This window comes from Muscardinus avellanarius (assembly GCF_963383645.1).
Source record: "Muscardinus avellanarius genome assembly, chromosome: 3".
In the NCBI taxonomy this organism is placed as follows: domain Eukaryota; kingdom Metazoa; phylum Chordata; class Mammalia; order Rodentia; family Gliridae; genus Muscardinus; species Muscardinus avellanarius.
The window spans coordinates 129644645-129664576 of NC_137788.1; the positions used below are offsets into that span (position 1 = coordinate 129644645).

Below are 19932 nucleotides of genomic sequence, written 5' to 3' on the forward strand. Positions count from 1 at the left end.
CCAACATTTTTAGTCATTTTTTTCTAATATTTCCTTTACTGAAACGAAACCTTAGCGGACCGTTAGATAAATCTGCGCAGGGCACGAAGGGCCCCAGGAAGGGTGCATCCCGAGCTGCGCCGCGCTGCCCTGGCCCGCCGCGGGCGGCGCGGAAGCGGCCCCGGGCTCTGATTCGCTGGCGGCTGCCGCGGCCCCGCCCCCGCCCCGCCCCCGGCCCCGCGGGGTCCCGCACGGCGGTCGCGCTCCTCGCAGGACTGGAACGCTCTGCTCGCGGCGCTATCTCTCTATAAAGTTGTTGTTGCGGCTTCCGCCGCGGGTGGAGGAAGATGGCGTCGGGTGGAGGTGGCTGTAGCGCTTCGGAGAGACTCCCTCCACCCTTCCCCGGCCTGGATCCCGAGTCTGAGGGGGCGGCCGGGGGGTCGGAGCCCGAGGCTGGGGACAGCGACACCGAGGGGGAGGACATTTTCACTGGCGCCGCGGCAGCTGTGAGTTCGCACCCTTTGGGGCAGCAGGCGGCAGGGCACCCCAGAAGAGAAGAGATGCTAAGCTAGGGCAGAGCGAGCTGCGGACGAGTGGGCCTGGTGAGACCTCGCCTTGGTGTCCGCGGCCCGGCTCGGGGGCCCCGCTGGGAGCCGAGCGGCGGGGAGAGGAATGAGGGGTGTGGTTGGAGGAATGAGGACCGACCTGAGCCGCGGTGGTCCTAAGAGCCAAGGGCCACCGGGGCCATCCTTCGGCCCTGCTCTGCGGTCACCCCACGGATCCGCCGGGCCGTTGTGCTGGTCGTGTTCTGGCCATGCAGACTGGCCGTAGCAGGATGAGGGGCTGGGCACAGACCTTTCCTCGGCCTTCTGCCCCTAGGATGAAGAACGGTCTCTGGAGTGGCCCGGGACGGCGGCCCGCCCACAAATCCTCTCCTTAGCTCAGCACTTGCAGGTCATTGCCAAAGGCCCATTCTGAATCATAGTTCATAAAAGTTAGGTTGACTGCTTTCCTCCCTAGAATACGGCCAAAGCCTGTTGAGAGAAGGCCCTGCAGATAAATCACTCCATAAACCAGAAAGCTTTGTTCTTGCTAAAGGGATACATTCAGTTTCCAAGAACCTCACGGGGAGCAGATCTATAAATGTGAAGAGGGAATGTTTTCCGTAGTAAGGAGTTTGGTATTGGAAAACTTCTCTCTCTGTGGACTCGGTAATTATTCAGCCAGTGGAGTTGTTTGGGTGGGTTTTGGTTTTTTTTTTTTTTTTTTTTTTTTTTTTTTTTTTTTTTTGGTACTAGGAATTGAACTCAGGGCCATTCTACTAAGGAGCTACACACCCAGCCCTGTTTTATTTTTATTTTGAAACAGGATCTCACTAAGTTAGTGAGAGTCTCACTATTTGCTGAGGCTGTCCTCAAACCTGTAATTCCTCCTTTCTCAGCCTCCCAAGTACTGGGATTTCAAGAGTGTGCCGCCATGCCTGGCTTTGGGCTGACTCATACATACCACTTGGTACAGTTAGTTCTAGGTTATAAACTTCTTCTGTGCTGGGTCTGTAAATTTATCTTTTTATCTCAGATAATGCTCATCTTCCTAGTAACTACTCTGGATCTAAGTCAAACAGTTTTAAATCTTTTTTCTTTTTTTTTTTTTTTTTTTTCTTTTTCCAGTACTGGGAATGGAACCTAGGGGCATTTTTTTTTTTTTTTTTTTTTTTTTTTTTTTTTTTTTTTTGGTGGTACTGGGGGGTGGAACCCAGAGGCTTTCTACCTCCGGGCTATACTCCCAGACCTTTTTTATATTTAATTTGGAAACAGGGTCTCACTAAGTTGCTGAGAGCCTCACTAAGTAGCTGAGGCTGGCTTCGAACCCGTGCGTTCCTCCTGTCTCAGCCTCCCAAGTGCTGGAATTACAAGCATGCGCCACCACGCCCGGCTCAACCTAGGGGCATTCTACCTCCGAGCTACACCCCAGTCCTATTTTTTTATTCCTTTTTTTTTTTTTTTCCCCAGATGTGGGGATGGAACCCAGGGGAATTCAACCTCCGAGCTACACCCTCTGCCCTATTTTTTTTTTTTTTTTTTTTTTTTTTTTTTTTTTTTTTGGTGGTACTGGGGTTCCTGGAAGCCCTTCTACCTCCGGGCTACACTCCCAGACCTATTTTATATTTCTGAAACAGGGTCTCTTACACCAGCGCCGCTGGCTTCGAACCTGTGCGATCCTCCTGTCTCCGCCTCCCAAGCACAGGGATTACAAGCGTGCGCCACCACGCCCGGCCTTCTCTGCCCTATTTTTTATTCTTTATTTTGAAACCAGGTCTCACTAAGTAGCTGAGGGTGTCCGTGAACAGTGATCCTTCTGTCTCAGCCTCCCAAAGCTGGGATTACAAGTGAGCACCACCACACCCAGCTTGTTTTGAATTCTTCATGCAACATGTGTCTGTAAAAGCTTGAGACTTGCCTTATGTCAGAAAAATATTGTTTTTTTGAAATATTTTCTATGACAATTGTTAGAATTTTCCATGTACTGTACTGAGGAATTGAATCTATAATCTTATCCCATAAACTGCTTGCTGATACTAGTATAACAACCAACTTTCTAATGAAGTCTGTTACTCTGAGAAATCATTGCTGCTATTTTAGATTAGCAGCAAGAAACCTTGTTGTGCCAGGCGTGGAGGCGCACGCTTGTAATCCCCGTGCTTGGGAGGCGGGGACAGGAGGATCCCACTGGTTTGAAATCAGCCTCTCTGGCTTAAGAGACCCTGTTTCCAAATAAAAATATAAAATAGGTCTGGGAGTGTAGCCTGGAGGTAGAAGGGTTTCCAGGAACCCCAGTACCACCAAAAAAAAAAAAAAAGAAGAAGAAGAAGAAAGAAAAAAAAAGAAACCTTGTTGATACTTTAGTCTTTATCCCATTTAAAATAAATCTTTAAATAATCTCCCATAAATCATGGATAACAGCTACTTTTGGTAACTTCTGGGATGATAGAAATTCAACTATCTGAAAATAAAAATTGTAGCACTGAAAGTGATTGTTTCCATAGACCAGTGTTCATTATTTTCCAAAAAAGGGACTGGAAAGGGGAGAGGTGTTGTTTTCTAGCATTCTCTGAAGAAGTTCAGGAAGTTACAGTTTAATCGATCTTACCAGGCTAGTCTATGGAGGAATAATACCCCTCTTGTAAGACTGTAAAATTCTTTGCCTACTCCTACTTTGCAGCTAATGGGAGTAGGAGGGGGTCAGAATGACATTGTTCTGTCACAGAAACCTAAATTATTTTTATTTAGATTTGATCCAAGAAACCTGAGGTGCTAGAGAAACTCAATAACCAGCTGTAAGCCTGTATTTTGTTGTTGTTGGTTTTACTTATTTATTTATTTATTTATTGTGGTACTGGGGATGGAACCCAGGGGCATTTTATCTCTGAGCTGCACTCCCAGCCCTTTTTTTTTTTTTTTCGGGTTTGGGAATGGAACCCAGGGGCATTTGACCTCCGACACCCCCTGCCCTATTTTTTATTCTTTATTTTGAAACAGGGTCTCACTGAGTTGCAGAGGGCCTCGCTATGTAGCTAAGGCTGTCCAGGAACCTCAATCCTCTGGTCTCAGCCTCCCTAATGCTGGGATTATAAGCATGTGCCACCACGCCCGGCCCCTATTTTTTATTCTTTATTTTGAAACAGGGTCTCACTGAGTTGCAAAGTGCCTCACTAAGTAGTACCTGAGGCTGTCCATGAACCACAATCCTCCTGTCTCAGCCTCCCAAGTGCTGGGATTACAAGCATGTGCTACCATACCCAGCGTTGTAAGTCATTTTTTTGAGGTCCATCCTTCATATTAACCTTGAGTAAGCCAAGACCCCAAGGCTCCTCACTAGTTAAACTGTTTGCAATTTGTTATTAAATGCAAATTGCATTTCAATAAATGTTTTACTTGTGAGAGAGAGAAGATGGAGGACTCTAGCACTTCTGTGTTTTAAGGAACAACATTGAAAAATAACACTGGGCTTTGATTTTGATTCAAGTCTGAGCTGTAGTACTTGCTCGGTTAACTTTGGACCAGATACTCTCTAAAAGTTTCCTCACCTATAAAACGTGAATAATAATAGTACATTTGGGGCTTCCTATCTTGGCTCTTGCATCTGTGAATTAAACCAATCAGAAAGAAAAAGTTGGAGGAAAATTGCATTTGTACAGAACATGTACAGACTTCCTTGTCATTATTCCCCAGACAATAATGTATTAAAAGACTATGCCAAGTATGGTGACATACAACACTTGTCATCTCAGTATTAGGGAGGCTGAGACAACCTGTTTCCAAATAAAAATATAAAAATAGGTCTGGGAGTGTAGCCCGGAGATAGAAGGGCTTCCAGGAACCCCAGTACCACCAAAAAAAAAAAGAGAGGATCACAGGTTCTAGGCTAGCCTCAGCAACTTAGATGCTGTTTCAAAGTAAAAATAGAAAAGTCTGCCAGGCTGTGGTACTGTCAAAAATCCCAGGATTTGAGAGACTGAGGCAGGAGGGTCACAGGTTTGAGGACAGCCTCAGTTCTCATCAACCTAAGGAGACCCTGTTTCAAAATAAAAATTAAAAATAGAAGCTGGGCATGGTGGCGCACACTTGTAATCCCAGCTTTTAGGAGGCTGAAACAGGAGGATCTGGGTTCACAGCCATTTTCAGCTACTGCTTAGTGAGGCCCTTTGCAACTCAGTGAGACCCTGTTTCAAAATAAAGACTAAAAAAATAGGATTGGGGGTGTAGCTTGGAGGTAAAATCCCCTGGGTTCCATTCCCAGTACTAAAAAAAAAAAAAAAAAAAAAATAGGGCAGAGGGGTAGCTTGGAGGTAAAATCCCCTGGGTTCAATTCCCATTACCTCCAAAAGAAAAAAAAAAATCCTATTTACCTAAAATTCCTATTAGGCACAATAAATAATCTAAAGATGATTTAAGGCATAAAGGAGGATTTGTGTCGGTTATTTGCATATACAGTGCCATCTTATATAAGCAACTTGAGCTTCTGAGTGAATGGGTGGGGTAAGGCTCTGGAACCAGCCCCCATTTTATATGAAGGGACTACGGTATTTATATTTTCCATTAATTTGAAGATTCAATTAGAATATCTAATGGAAGCATTTAGAACTGTTCCTTCCATATAATGAACATTTAAACAGTACTTCAGTTTTGAGGACTTGAGCTGTATTTGTTGATGAGCATTTGTAAACTGGAATTGTCCTAAGAGTCAAACACAAAATAACAAACTAGAAAAGTTAGTTAACCCTAAAAATGGATAATACAGTTTACCAAAATCCAAACCAGGGCTGGGGACATAGCTCAGCAGTAGAGCACTAACCTAGCATGGGCAAGGCCACGGTTTTGATCCCCAGCTCCACAAGTAAAAAAATCCAAACTAAGTAGTAATAAGATTGATTTGATTAGCTAAAAGCCATCAAAGCAGGATTTATTGGATCCAGTAGCTTCCTATTGATTTATTTTTATTTTTATTTTATTTTATTTTTTTTTTGCAGGTCTGGGGATGGAACCCAGGGGCATTTGACCTCCGAGCCACACCCCCTGCCCTATTTTTATTCTTTATTTTGAAACCGGGTCTCACTAAGTTGCGGAGGGCGTCACTAAGTAGCTGAGGCTGTCCGCAAACCGTGATCCTGCGGTTTCAGCCTCCCAAATGCTGGGATTACAAGCGTGCGCCACCACACCCAGCCCTATTGATTTAAATTGTTATTTTTATTGTTTGTTATATTTTGGAGGCAGAAAGATAGACATTGAAGAATTGGGAAGCCGCCAGGCATGGTAGCACACGCTTGTAATCCCAGCATTTGGGAGGTTGAGAAAGGAGAATTACAGTTAGCAGCCAGCCTCAGCTACTTAGTGAGGCCCTTTGCGACCCTGTTTTAAAAAAGAATAGAAAAATAGGGCTGGGGGTGTACCTCAGAGGTAGAATACCCCTGGATTCCACCCCCAGTTCCGCAAAAATAAATAAATATTAAAAATTAAAAATAAAGAATAGCCAGGCGCGGTGGCGCATGCTTGTAATCCCAGTACTTGGCAGGCCGAGAGAGGAGGATCTTGCAGGTTCAAAGCCAGCCTCAGCTATGTAGTGAGGCTCTCAGCAACTTAGCTCACCCTGTTTCCAAATAAAACAAAAAATAGGTCTGGGAGCCTAGATCGGAGGTAGAAAGCCCCTGGGTTCCACACGCAGTATAAGAAGGAAAGAAAAAGGAAGGAAGGAAGGAAGGGGAAGGAGAGAAAGAGAGAATAAAAGAAAGAATAAAAAATAGGGCCAGGGGTGTAGCTCAAAGGTAGAATGCCCCTGGATTCCATCCCCAGTACTGCAAAAAAATTTTTTTTAATTAATTTATGGTATGCTTGTAATTTCCTGGACATGATATAACAGCTGCTGCTGTTAATCATCCCATCTGCTTTTTTTTTTATAGTCTAAGAAGCTTGGGCTTCATCAATATATTAATAAAAGTGTGATATGATTTATAATCAAAAGAGTAGCTCAGGATATACATCCCAGAATCTATAAACTTGAGTGAGAAAGACTGAAGCAAAAAGAATTATCAAAACAAACTTGACTGAAATCCAGGTTGTGAAATGACTGATTTTTTTTTCTTTTGATACTGAGGATTTGACTCAAGCATTTTACCTCCAAGGTACAACCCAGCTCTTTTTAATTTAATTTTTATTTATTTACTTATTTTATTTTTATTTATGTGTGTGTGTGTGTGTGTGTGTGTGTGTGTGTGTGTGTGTGTGTGTGTGTGGTGCTGGAGATGGAACCCAGAGGTTTTCTACTTTGGGGCTACATGCCCAGACCTATTTTCTATTTTATTTGGAAACAGGATCTCACTAAATTTCTGAGAGCCTCACTAAGTAGCTGAGGCTGGCTTCTAACCTGTGCGATCCTCCTGTCGCAACCTCCCAAATACTGGGATTACAACCCTGCGCCACCACACCCACCTACTTTTTAATTTTATTTTGAAACAGAGTCTTGCTAAATTGCTGAGGTTTTTGCTAAATTACTGAGGCTAGCCTTGAACTGTGATCTTCCTATTTCCTCTCAAGTCCTGGAATTGCAGGCATGTACCATTGTACCCTCCTAGGAAATCTGATTTTAAGCATACCCAAGATCTTATCTTTCTGGCTTTTTTTTTTTTTCTTTTGTGGTACTAGGGATTGAACCCAGATGCATTCTACCATAGAACTACACCCCCAGCCTGATTTTATTTCTTATTTGGAAACAGGGTCTTGCTAGGGTAATAAAAGTCTCACTACTTGCTGAAGCTGTCCTTGAACCTGCGATCTTCCTGTCTTAGCCTCCCAACTACTGGGATTACAGGAGTGCATCACCATACCCAGCTCTTCTAACTCTTTGTGGGCCTATTTAAAAAAAAAGAGAGAGCCGGGCATGGGGTGCATATATGCTTGTAATCCCAGCATTTGGGAGGCTGAGACGGGAGGATTGTGATTCGCGGACAGCCCCAGCTACTACTTAGTGAAGTCCTTTGCAACTCAAACCCTGTTTCAAAATAAAGAATAAAAAGGAGCCAGGTGTGGTGGCTCATGCTTATAATCCCAGCATTTGGAGCTGGGCGTGGTGGCACATGTTTATAATCCCAGTGCTTGGGAGGCTGAGACAGGAGGATCAGACAGGTTTGAAGCCAGCCTCAGCTACTTAGTAAGGCTCTCAGCAGCTTAGTGAGACCCTGTTTCAAAATAAAGAATAAAAAATAGGGCTGGGGGTGTAGCTCAGAGGTAGAATGACCCTGGGTTCCATCCCTAGTACCTCAAAAAAAAAAAAAAGTTTAATGTTTCATATTATCTGAATGTTTGGTGTTGAATTGAACCTAGATATGTAGCTTTTTAGTTAATACTTTCTTACTCTGAGATTGTATTATTTTTCTCTTAATAAAACAAGAGGCTTAATTGGAGCCATTCTTTTCTTGCTCTTAATTCTTTTTTTTTTTTTTTTTTTTTTTTCCTGGTGGTACTGGGGTTCCTGGAAGCCCTTCTACCTCCGGGCTACACTCCTAGACCTATTTTTTATATTTTTATTTGGAAACAGGGTCTCCTAAGCCAGCGCGCACGGCTGGCTTCGAACCTGCTCGATCCTCCTGTCTCTGCCTCCCAAGCGCGGGGATTACAAGTGTGCGCCACAACGCCTGGCCTCTTGCTCTTAATTCTTAAAATCATATTCAAAAGATTATAGCTGGGGTATGGTAGCCCACACTTGTAATCCTAGTACTTGAGAGGCTTAAACAGAAGAATTGAAGATTCATGGCCAGCCCCAGCAATTTAGGGAGGTACTCTGCAATTTAGTGAAACCCTATTTCAAAATAAGAAATAAAATAGGGCTGGGGGTATAGCTTAGAGGCAGAATGCCCCTGCGTTCAATTACCAGTAACACATACACACACACACACACACACACACACACACACACACGCACATTTTTTGCACCTCATTGGATTTCACTGGTCTTACTTGAGTTCTTATATGCCCATCTCTCTTTAGTAACATGTCAGGACCAGTTAGATTTATCTTCTAAATAAAAGGAAAGAATTGTGGTAGCTCTTATGCTGAGAGGAAGGAAGAAAACATAAATAAATCTTATCTTCAGTTCAGACTTTGGCCAAATCTGGAAACTTTGGTAATGTATGAAGCCAACTGGAATTCTTTCCCAATCACTCTTATTTTGTAAATCAAAACCCTAGTGATTAGCAAAGTGCCTGGAATAAATGAAATAGGATAAAGAAGGAACAGTAAGGAAATGTGAAAAGTCATATTTTGACTAATTTGTCTTTGATTAGTTAAGAATCATTTACATATGTCTACTGATATTTAAAAGACTTAGATAACAGTTGGCTCCTAACTGACAGTGTTTTATAGACTGCAGAAAATTATATAAATGTTAAGCCATAAATTAACATTCAGACAAGAAAGGACATGGTCCTTTTAGAACCCAGCTCTAAGTCTGTGACTAATATAACATACCCTGGGAGAGTAAACCATAAAATAACACATAAACTTTACCATCATAATTTTTTCTTCAATACTGGGGATGGGACCCAGGGGCATTCTACCTCCAGGCTACACCCCAGCCCTATTTTTTTTTTTTTTTTTTTTTTTTTGCGGGCCTGGGGATGGAGCCCAGGGGCATTTGACCTCCGAGCTACACCCCTTGCCCTATTTTTTATTCTTTATTTTGAAACCGGGTCTCACTGAGTTGCAGAGGGCCTCACTAAGTAGCTGAGGCTGTCCACGAACCGCGATCCTCCAGGTCTCAGCCTCCCGAATTCTGGGATTACAAGCGTGCGCCACCACGCCCGGCTATTTTTTATTCTTTATTTTGAGACAGGGTCTCGCTAAGTTGCAGAGGCCCTCACTAAGTAGCTGAGACCGGCCAGGAACCTGCGATCCTCCTTTCTCAGCCTCCCAAGAACTGGGATCACAGGGTGCATCACCACCCTGGCTCATTTTAATTTTAAGGGTACAGTTAAGTAGTGTTAAGTATGTTTGTGTTGACATGAAACATGTCTAGAAAGTTTTCATCTTGTAAACCTGGAAATCCATACTCAGTAAGTACTTTGTTCCATATTAACACTGATATTCCATTGTATGTTGACACCACGTGTTATCTACTATCTGCCAGTGGACACAGTTGCTTCTGCCTCTTGACTATTGTGAAAAGTGCTACTTCGAACGTGAGTGTGTGAATATCTCATCAAGACTCTACTTTCATTTCTTTTGGGTATGTACCCAGCAGTGAGATTCCTGCAGCTTTCCATAGTGGTCAGATAATTTTAAAATCCTACCTTAGCTCTTTTTAAACCTTGAGCGCTTATAGGATAACTTTTCTGGATCTGGACAGAATTTGGTTGGTAATTTTATTGTATTAGTGTGTGTGTGTGTGTGTGTGTGTGTGTGTGTGTGTGTGTGTCACAGGAATTCAATCTAGGGGCAGTCTACCTTCAACCTATGCCCCTACCTCTGTTTTTTATTTGGAAACAGTCTCGCTAGGTTGATGAGAGTCCCACTACCTGCTGAGGTTGTCCTTGAACCTGCGATCCTCCTGTCTCCGCTTCCCATGTACAGATTACAGGCATGCGCCACCACCTCAGTCAGTTGGTAATTTTATTAAAAGCTATAAGGAAGCTTGGCATGGTGCCACATACCTGTAATCCCAGTACTTGGAAGGCTGAGACAGGAGAATTGCAGGTTTGAGGACAGCCTCAGCAACTTAGAGGGAACCCTAGCTACTTAATGAGACCCTGTCTCAAAAATGAAATAGGGCTGAGGGTGTAGTACCAAGGTAGAGTGGCTTTGGATTCAATCCTTGGTTACAAAGAAAAAGGAGGCTTAGGGAGATTGATCGTTCAGCTTGCCAGGATACTGTTCTATAAAACATGCATGGAGCTGGGCATGGTGGTGCATGGTTGTAATCCTAGCATTCAGGAGGCTGAGACTGGAGGATCGCAGTTCACAGACAGCCTCAGCTACTTAGTGAGGCCCTCCACAACTTAGTGAGACCCGTCTTAAAATAAAGAATAAAAAATAGGGGTGGGGATATAGCTCGGAGGTCAAACACCCCTGGGTTCCATCCCCAGACCCACCAAAAAAACAAAAAAAAAACCCCACAACCATGCATGGTGGTTATTCCCAAAGGTATAGCCTGTCCTCAATAAGTTTCTGGGCATTAGCCCTTTTTTGGTCTTAACCAGACTTCTGAAAGTGAATCTATGTAACAGTGTCGTGTGTGTGTGTGTGTGTGTGTGTGTGTGTGTGTGTGTGTGTGTGTGTGTGACTGAGGATTAAACTCAGGGGCATTCTACCTCTGAGCTACCCCCCCAGCCCAACTTTATTTCATATGTGGAAATAAGGTCTCACTAAAGTTGTGTAGGACCTCTAAATTGCTGAGGCTGGCTTTGAACCTACAATCCTCCAATCTCAGCCTCCCAAATTCTAGGGTTACAAGTGTGTGCCACCATGCCGGGCTATGACAGTGTCTTTAAGTATATTTGTTTTCCATATATATATATGGAATATATACATATATATATATATTTGCAGTATTGGGAATTGAACCCAGGGGTGCTCTACCACTGAACAAAATCCTCAGTACTAGAGATTAAACCCATCCCCAGTCCTTTTTTGGTTTTTATTTTTTAAACAGGGTCTCTCTAAGTTGCTGCGGGTGTCCTTGAACCTGTGATCCTCCTGTCTCAACCTCATGTGCACCACCATACCCAGCTTATTTTTTATTTTGTTTTCTTTTGTTTTTTATGGTACTGAGATTGGAATCTAGGGGCCTTCTGCCTCTGGGATACACTCACAGTCCTATTCTTTTTACATTTTATTAATTAATTTATTTATTTATTTGGTACTGAGGATGGAACCCAGGGGCCTTCTACCTCCAGGCTACACTCTGAGACCTATTTTATATTTTATTTGGAAACAGAGTCTCACTAAGTTGCTGAGGCTGGCTTTAAACCTGCCTGATCCTCCTGCCTCTGCCTCCCAAGTACTGGAATTACAAGTATGTGCCACCACACCCAGATTTTATTTATTTATTTATGCAGTACTGGGGATTGAACCCAGGGGCATTCTACCTCCGAGCTACATCCTGAGCCCCATTTTTATTCTTTATTTTGAAACAGAGTCTCATTAAGTTGCCGAGGGCCTAAGTAGCTGAGGCTGGCATTTAATTTGCAATCCTCCTATCTCAGCCTCCCAAGTACTGGAATTAAAAGTGTGTACTACCGTGCTCAGCTATTTTTTTTTTTTTCTTATTTGGAAACAAGGTCTTGCTAAGTTACTAGCAGCCTCACTGAATTTCTGAGACTAACTTTAAACCTGTAATCCCTCTCAGCCTCCCAAGTACTGGGATTATAAGGGTGCACCACCACAACTGGCTTTAAATTGCCTTTTTTTTTTTGTACTAGGAATGGAACCCAGGGACATTCTACCTCTGAGCTACACATACCTCAACCCGATTTTATATTCTTTATTTTGAAACAGAGTCTAACTAAGTAGCTGAGGCTGTCCCCTAACTGCGATCCTCCTGTCTCAGCCTCTCAAATGCTGGGAGTATAAGTGTGTACTACCATGCCCAGCTTAAATTGCATTCTTATTAATCATCTTTAAAAGTTTCTCTTTTTATATATTAGTTTTAAATGACAAAACTATTAACTACTAAAAAAACTAAGCAATACATCTTTGTTTAAAGATATGTTTAAACAAAGTACTTGGGAGGCTGAGACAGGAGGATCACAGGTTCACAGCCGGCCTAAGGAATTTGTGAGGCCCTCTGCAACTTAGACCCTGTTTCAAAATAAAGAATAAAAGCCAGGCATGGTGGCGTATGCTTGTAATCCCCACACTTGGGAGGCTGAGACAGGAGGATCGCACAGGTTCAAAGCCAGCCTCAGCTATTAGTGAGGCTCTCAGCAACTTAGTGAGACCCTGTTTCCAAATAAAATTTAAAATGGGAGTGTAGCTCAGAGATAGAAAGCCCCTGGATTCTACCCCCAGTACCACAAAATAAAATAAAATAAGGAATAAAATGTAAAAAAGTAGGACTGGGGGTGTGTGGCTTGGAGGTAGAATGTAGAGTGCCTCAGAGTTCAATCCCTACTGCTGGTGTACCAGGGGGCACCTCTGTAATCCCAGCTCCTTATGAGGCTGAGACAGGATGATCACAAGTTTGAGGCCAGCCTGGGCAATTTAGTAAGACCCTTGTCTCAAGATTTAAAAAAAAAAAAAAAAAGCCAGCGGGGGGAGGGGAGCCAGGGGTGTAGCTCAGTGATAGAGCACCCGCTTTTAACATGGCACAAGGCCCGAATTCAATTCCTACTACCAGTGTCCCAAAGAGAGACACACTGGGCATGGTAGTTAATGCTTGTTAATCCCAGTACTTGGGAGGCTGAGATAGGAGGATTGAAGTTTCATGGCCAGCCTCAGCTAATTAGTGAGGCCCTTCACAGCTTAGTGAGAACCTGTTTCAAAATAAAGAATAAAGTATAGAGCTCAGAGTATAGCTTAGAGGTAGAATGCTCCTGGTTCAATCCCCCATACTGGAGAGAGGGGGAGGGGGGGGAAGGAGAGGGAGAGGGAGAGAAATAAAATAGGTTGAGGCATTTGAGAACAAAGGTTCCTGGTGGACTTCTGGTTTCTGCTACCCTTTGCTTACTCAGATGTTAAGTCAGCTCTCCTGCTTGGCCATTTGTCGTTGGTTAGGTTGGGCAGGGAGAAAGGAAAAAGAATGCTCTGGTTTCTATCCCTTGGTCCTCAAAGCTTCTCAGCACTCTTAAGTAACTTTTGGCATAAATAAAACATGAGTAGTTGATGGTTGCTAGAGCAAGTAGCTGTAAGAATCTCATCTCCAGGAAAAGCCTGTTGCTCAACTTTTTCTGGCTTACTCTTTTGCTTAGTCAAATGGACAGCTGGGACTTCATTTTGCTTTCAAAGCAGATGTGGACTGAGATTGCAGTTCAGAAGATAATCCACCCATTAGTACTCTGATCTTCTGCAGTATTCTGGGCCCTTTTAAGTTCTGTTAGTTAGAGACCCAAAAAGTTTAGTAGAAAAATTATACCAGATGATTAACTAGAACTTCTGTAGCTGAACTTTGGTAAATCATGGATTGCCCCTTCAATTTGAGATCCCAAATGGCCTTGCCCATGGTTTTTCTTAACTAGTTTAACGGAGATTCAGGCTTATCTCCTTCCCCTTATTCAGCACTCCCTTTTCCATTTTCATGAGACCTTCCATACTCTATTTCAGAAATTCTTGTTTTTGTTTTTGTTTGCAAAGCTAGGATTGAAACTAGGGGCATTCTAACTCTGAGCCACAACCCTAGCCCTATTTTTTCTTTATTTTCAAACAAAGTTTTTTTTCTTTATTTTCAAACAAAGTTTTTTTTCTTTATTTTCAAACAAAGCTTTTTTTCTTTATTTTCAAACAAAGTTTCACTAAGTTGCAGATGGCCTCACTAAGTAGCTGAGACTGTCCAGGAACCGCTGTCCTCCTGTTTCAGCCTACCAAATCCTGGGATTATAAGCATGTGCCACCATGCCTGGCTTCAGAAATTCTTTAATTTATGAAATAAAATATGTAAGATAACAAAGGAAATCAATTATATTGAAATGCAGTTATCAACACATCAAAGTAATGTTATGAGTAACATGCTTTTAATGTTAGTAATAGGTATAATAACTACTGTAATTTTTAAATAGAGATGAGTATAAATGACACTTTGAGATATACAACTATACTATCATAAAAAGACTTGATATCTATTGTTATAGTCTCAAGTACTGCTCTTGCAATTTGGCTTATTGTTTATCTTTATAATTAAAGCAAATGCTAAATTTTAGTTAGAGGTTAAGGAAAATGAAACATTTTTATTCCCATTCAAGTTCATAGACCAGCCCCCAAATTCTATGGCTCATGAGGCCCAAGAGCCCCTAGTTTAACTCCTCGAGTCATGAAAGGGGGTGATACTGTGAAATCCTTTGCACTAGCCATTTATTCACCCAGTTTGTAGAGTAAGACACACCCTACTCCTAAATCCAACGGACAATGAATAGCCAGTGTCCCAAGTCCAGATGCTCTTATGCATCTGTACCATCTGAAAAGTAGTGCTGGGAGATAGTCACTTACTGTGGTAGGCAGAATGAAAGTCCCCCAGAAAACATATCCACATCCTAATCCCAGAATTTGGATATGTTACATTATATGGCAAAGAAAAATTAAAGTTAAAGATGGAATTAAAATTGCTAACCAGCTGACCTTAAAATAGAGAAATTATCCTGAATTATCTGCATAATCCATTGTAATCACAAGGCTCTCCAAAAAAGTGAGAAATTTATGGAAGATAGCTACAGAAGAAAGACAAACACAACAGTGCTGACTTTGAGAGGAACAAGGCCATGGGCCAAGGATCAGCCTCTAAGACCTGAAAGGGCAAGGAAACAAGTGGCCCTAGAACCTTCAGAAAGGAATGCAGCCCTTCTGACCTGTTAGTTTTATTTAGCCCAGTGTGACCTGTCTTGGAATTCTATAGGACTCTATGATAAATTTGTATCGTTTAAACTGCTAAATTTCTGATCATATAAACCCTATGTGGTGGCTCACGCTTGTAATCCCAGCATTTGAGAGGCTGAGACAGGAGGATCGCAGGTTCATGGCCAGCCTCAGCTACTTAGTGAGGCCCTTTGCAACTCAGTGAGACCCTGTTTCAAAATAAAGAATAAAAAATAGGGCTGGAAGTATAGCTCGGAGGTAGAATGCCCCTGAGTTCCATCCCCAGTATGAAAAAAAAAAAAAAAAACAAGACTATATTCCTGCCCTGATATTATCTGGGTATAGCTTCTGGCATTGGTTTATTCCTCTTTGTTGGCCTTGTTACATTAGTGTGATCACACAACTCCTTAGCGCCATCTTGCCTTATTTTTCTCAGAAAACATAACAATGAGTAGTCCTCAAGAACCCAGGTTACCTTAGCATTCAGTTGAGAGTTCTGGCAGAACCTGCACTTTTGAGATCTCTTGGTAATGCACAGGTTCTGTGTAGAGAAAGAAAGTTGGGTAACATGAGGAAGAACCACAGTGGTTAACCTAAGGGGAAGCTGGCTGGAATGGCAGCAGGATTCTCTGGAGCTGAAGGGCTGTGTCAGCTCTGAGGGCAGCAAGCCACATCCGTCCTTGCTTGAGCAGGAAAATTGTGTTAGTGGCTCGGGCCTCAGAGATTTAGCCTGGTAATTGTCAAGAAATACCTATTTGCTCTTAACAAACATGCACACTCGACAGAAGATCTTTCTAGTACCGCTTTGTGAGTACTCGTCTGTATCCTCCAAGTAGATGCACTGCACTTCTTAACAGGCTTATCAGTGGAACCACCTGCTGGAATTAACAGCCAAAGGGAGTAAGCAAGTATTGGATGTCTAAGCTAGGAATTCTAGCCACTAAAAAAAGAATGGCTTCTTTTATATAAAAAAGGGACAAGCGGATATAGTTTCCTTCACTACAGCACAAACACAGTTTTCATCTGTTGCCTAGAAATGTATTTATTTTCAAACAGGTGAAAAGTTGTGTGACTTAGTAGTTTTAAAATATAGATTCTAAAGGAAGGCTTATTTTCAGTATTGATTTTGCCAGTCACTGTGCCTTCTCCATATTACTCTAGACTAAGTTCATCCTAGAATTCCAATTTTTTATTCAAAGTTAGCTTTCTAATATAAATTATACCCTAATAATGCTATTTTGTGTGTGTGTGTGTGTGTGTGTGTGTGTGTGGTACTGGCGGTGGAACCCAGGGGCTTTTCTACCTCAGGGCTATACTCCCATACCTATTTTTATTTTTTTATTTATTTTTGTTTTGTTTTGTTTTGTTTTGTTTTTACTTTATTTGGAAACAGGGTCTCACTAAGTTGCTGAGAGCTTCACTAAGTAGCCGAGGCTGGCTTCAAACCTGTACGATCCTCCTGCCTCAGCCTCCCAAGCACTGGGATTACAAGCGTGTGCCACCATGCCTGGCGCTAATTTTATTTTATTATATTTTTTGCAGAACTGGGGGTAGACTCCAGGGGAATTCTACCTCTGAGCTACACCCACAGCTCTATTTTTTATTCTTTTTTTGTGTGTATGTGGGTTTGGGGATGGAACCCAGAGGCATTTGACCTCCGAGCTACTCCCCCTGCCCAATTTTTTTTTATTCTTTATCTTGAAACAGGGTCTCACTGAGTTGCAGAGGGCCTCGCTAAGTAGCTGAGGCTGTCCGTGAACCTCCAGTCTCAGCTTCCCAAATGCTGGGATTACAAGTATGCGCCACCACGCCTGACTGAAAAAACATTTGATAAGAACAAGAATAAAATATGAAAGAGATAAAGTTGGAAGAGATGCTGTATGTATGTCAGATAAAGGGGCTAACATATTATGTAAGAATAATGTGCTCTAGGTAATGTTAGTTTACATAGAAAAATAGGCAAGGAAACATCAGGATAAGTCACAGCACTGGCTCAGATGGTCAGTAAATACACTGAAAGAAATTTTCCCCAGTCAACCTATCAAAGGTTTTTGGTTTGGTTTGGGTTTTTTTTTATTGTTGTTTTGTTTGTTTGTTTGTTTGTTTGTTTCGGTGGTACTGGGGAGCCCTTCTACCTCCGGGCTATACTCCCAGACCTATTTTTACATTTTTTTATTTGGAAACAGGGTCTCTTAAGCCAGCAAGGCTGGCTCCAAACCAGCGCAATCCTCCTGTCTCCACCTCCCAAGCGCAGGGATTACAAGCGTGTGCCACTACGCCAGCATTTTTTTTTTTTTTTTTTTTTTTTTTTTTTTTTTTTGGTACTGGGAGTGGAACCCCAGGGGCTTTCTACCTCTGAGCCACACCCCTGGCCCTATTTTTTATTCTTTATTTTGAATCAGGGAGGGTCTCAATGAGTTGCAAAGGGCCTCACTAATGGCTGTCCTGGAACCGCCATCCTCCTGTCTCAGCCTCCCAAATGTTGGGATTGCAAGCATGCACCGCACCACCCCTCCCAGTTCTTACAATTCCTTTTTTTCTTTTCTTTTCTTTTTTTTTTTTTTTTTTTTTTTTTTTTTTTTTTGTGGTACTGGGGATGGAACCCAGGGGCTCTCTATCTCCAGACTACACTCCCAGACCTATTTTATACTTTATTTGGAAACAGGGTCTTACTAGGTTGCTAAGAGCCTCCCTAAGTAGCTAAGGCTGGCTTCAAACCTGTGTGATCCTCCTCTCAGCCTCCCAAGTACTGGGATTTACAAGCATGTGCCACCACGCCTAGCTTTACAATTCTTAATGACAGGGAAAAAAAAATACTCAGATGGTGGGGATTGGGTGGAAACAGGACACAGTTTTACACATGTAGAAGATTCATTTTGTAATAAAACACATAGGGAGGTCAGGGTAACAAGCATGGTATTCAATCTCCAGTTCTCTTAGAACTCAGCCATGTGTGTTTTGGAGGATGGGCTCCCAGATAATATCTGAGAGCAGTTTTCTGTTCTCACAGGGAGTTCCCTAGCTTACTGAGGGAAGACAAGTCTTTGTTTTAATCATAGTTCTAGTCAAATTTATGGTTTGGGCTTGAAGGGGGTGAGGTGGCGGGAGAGAGGGAGGAGATGGTGCTTTAGTTGTCCCTGCAGCGTTCCATTTGTCTGTCTGTCTCTTGATTAGAAGAGGAAAAGACATACTACTATTCTTTTTTCTTTTTCTTTCTTTTTTTTTTCTTTTTTTTTTTTTTGGTAGTACTGGGGTTTCTGGAAACCCTTCTACCTCTGGGCTACACTCTCAGAACTGTTTTTAAATTTTTATTTGGGAAACAGTGTCTCTTAAGCCAGCAAGGCTGGATTCAAACCTGTGTGATCCTCCTGTCTCCCCCTCCCAAGTACAGGGATTACAAGTGTGCGCCACCACGCCCAGCTGACATACTACTATTCTAACACTGCTTCATAAAATATTCTTAGTCAAGAACCTTCCAAGACTAGATGGTAGTCAGAGGTGGAAAGCTGGCTTTATTCTTCTGCATGTCACAAAAAGATCCTAGGCATTTAAAAATGATTACATTCAAGCCGGGTGTGGTGGCAACACTTGTAATCCCACCACTTGGGAGGCTGAGACCGGAAGATCCCAGGTTCTCAGCCAGCCTTAGCAGCTTAGTCAGGTCCTCTGCAACTTAGTGAAACCCTGTTTCAAAATAAAGAATAAAAATAGGGATAGGGGAACTGGGCGAGGTGGCACATGCTTGTAATCCTCATCATTTGGGAGGCTGAGGCAGGCCGTAGACAGCCTCACCTACTTAGGCCCTTTGCAACTCAGTGAGACCCTGTTTCAAAATAAAGAATAATAGCTGGGCGTGGTGGCACACACTTGTAATCCCCATGCTTGGGAGGCTGAGACAGGAGGATTGCGCAGGCTTGAAGCCAGCCTCCATTGGCTTAAGAGACCCTGTTTCCAAATAAAAAATATAAAATAGGTCTGGGAGTGTAGCCCCGAGGTAGAAGGCCCCTGGGTTCTATCCCTAGTACCACCAAAATAAATAATAATAATAATAATAATAATAATAATAATAAAGAATAATAAACTGGGCATGGTGATGCAAGCTTGTAATCTCTGTGCTTGGGAGGCTGAGACAGGAGGATCGCAGAGGTTTGAAGCCAGCCTTAGCTACTTAGTGAGGCTCTCAACAACTTAGTGAGACCCTGTTTCCAAATAAAATATAAAAAATAGGTCTGGGAGTACAGCCCGGGGGTAGAAAGCCTCTGAGATCTATACCCAGTACCACGGAAAAAAAAGAAAGAGAGAAAGAAAGAAAGAACAAAAGAAAGAAAGGGAAAGAGAGAATAATAAGTAGGGCTGGGGTTGTAGCTCTGAGGTAGAATGCCTCTGGGTTCAATTCCTGGTACCACACACAACAAAGATTAAGTTCTATCTATGCCTTTCCTATTGCTTTCACCGCCCTGTGAGCCACTAGTAAACTGTGTTTGCTTACATACATCTTTGGTGTATACTGGGCGTTAATCTCCCCGATGCCAGTGAGAAGGGAGCTGAGGAGAGCAGGTGGCTTCTCTCGAGACCACTCTGCTGGGTGAGATGAAGGACATGTGTTTTGTAGGACGGTGGTTATCAAAGTGTGAGGAAAAGGCAAGTGCTAGTTTTACGCTTGTGTCTTTGCTCAACAGTAATTTCTTTTTTTTTTAAATGGGGGTCTCACTATGTTGCCCAGGCTGGTCTCAAACTCCTGGGCTCAAGTGATTCTCCTGCCTCGAGCTCCTGAGTATCAGGGACGGCAGGTGGGTGCCACCCTCCCAGCTTGCAGTGATTTTTCTGTTTCGTGTGTGTAGGCTGTGAATAGCTAGAGGACAGGACCACCGTTTCTAACAGAATTGGTTTAACATTTAAGCAT

General features: G+C 42.7%; 1 protein-coding gene across 2 annotated transcripts in view; it reads left to right on the forward strand.

Annotated features, from left to right (window-relative positions):
- Positions 1 to 326: 326 nt before the first annotated feature.
- Positions 327 to 19932, forward strand: part of SNX1 (sorting nexin 1) — a gene marked incomplete at both ends in the record, with an annotated part of 48739 nt that continues 29133 nt past the window's right edge. For both annotated transcript variants that reach the window (XM_080692777.1, XM_080692778.1), the window contains one exon: positions 327 to 485. In XM_080692777.1, the coding sequence (XP_080548903.1) occupies positions 327 to 485 (159 nt within the window). The remainder of the gene's footprint in view (positions 486 to 19932) is intronic.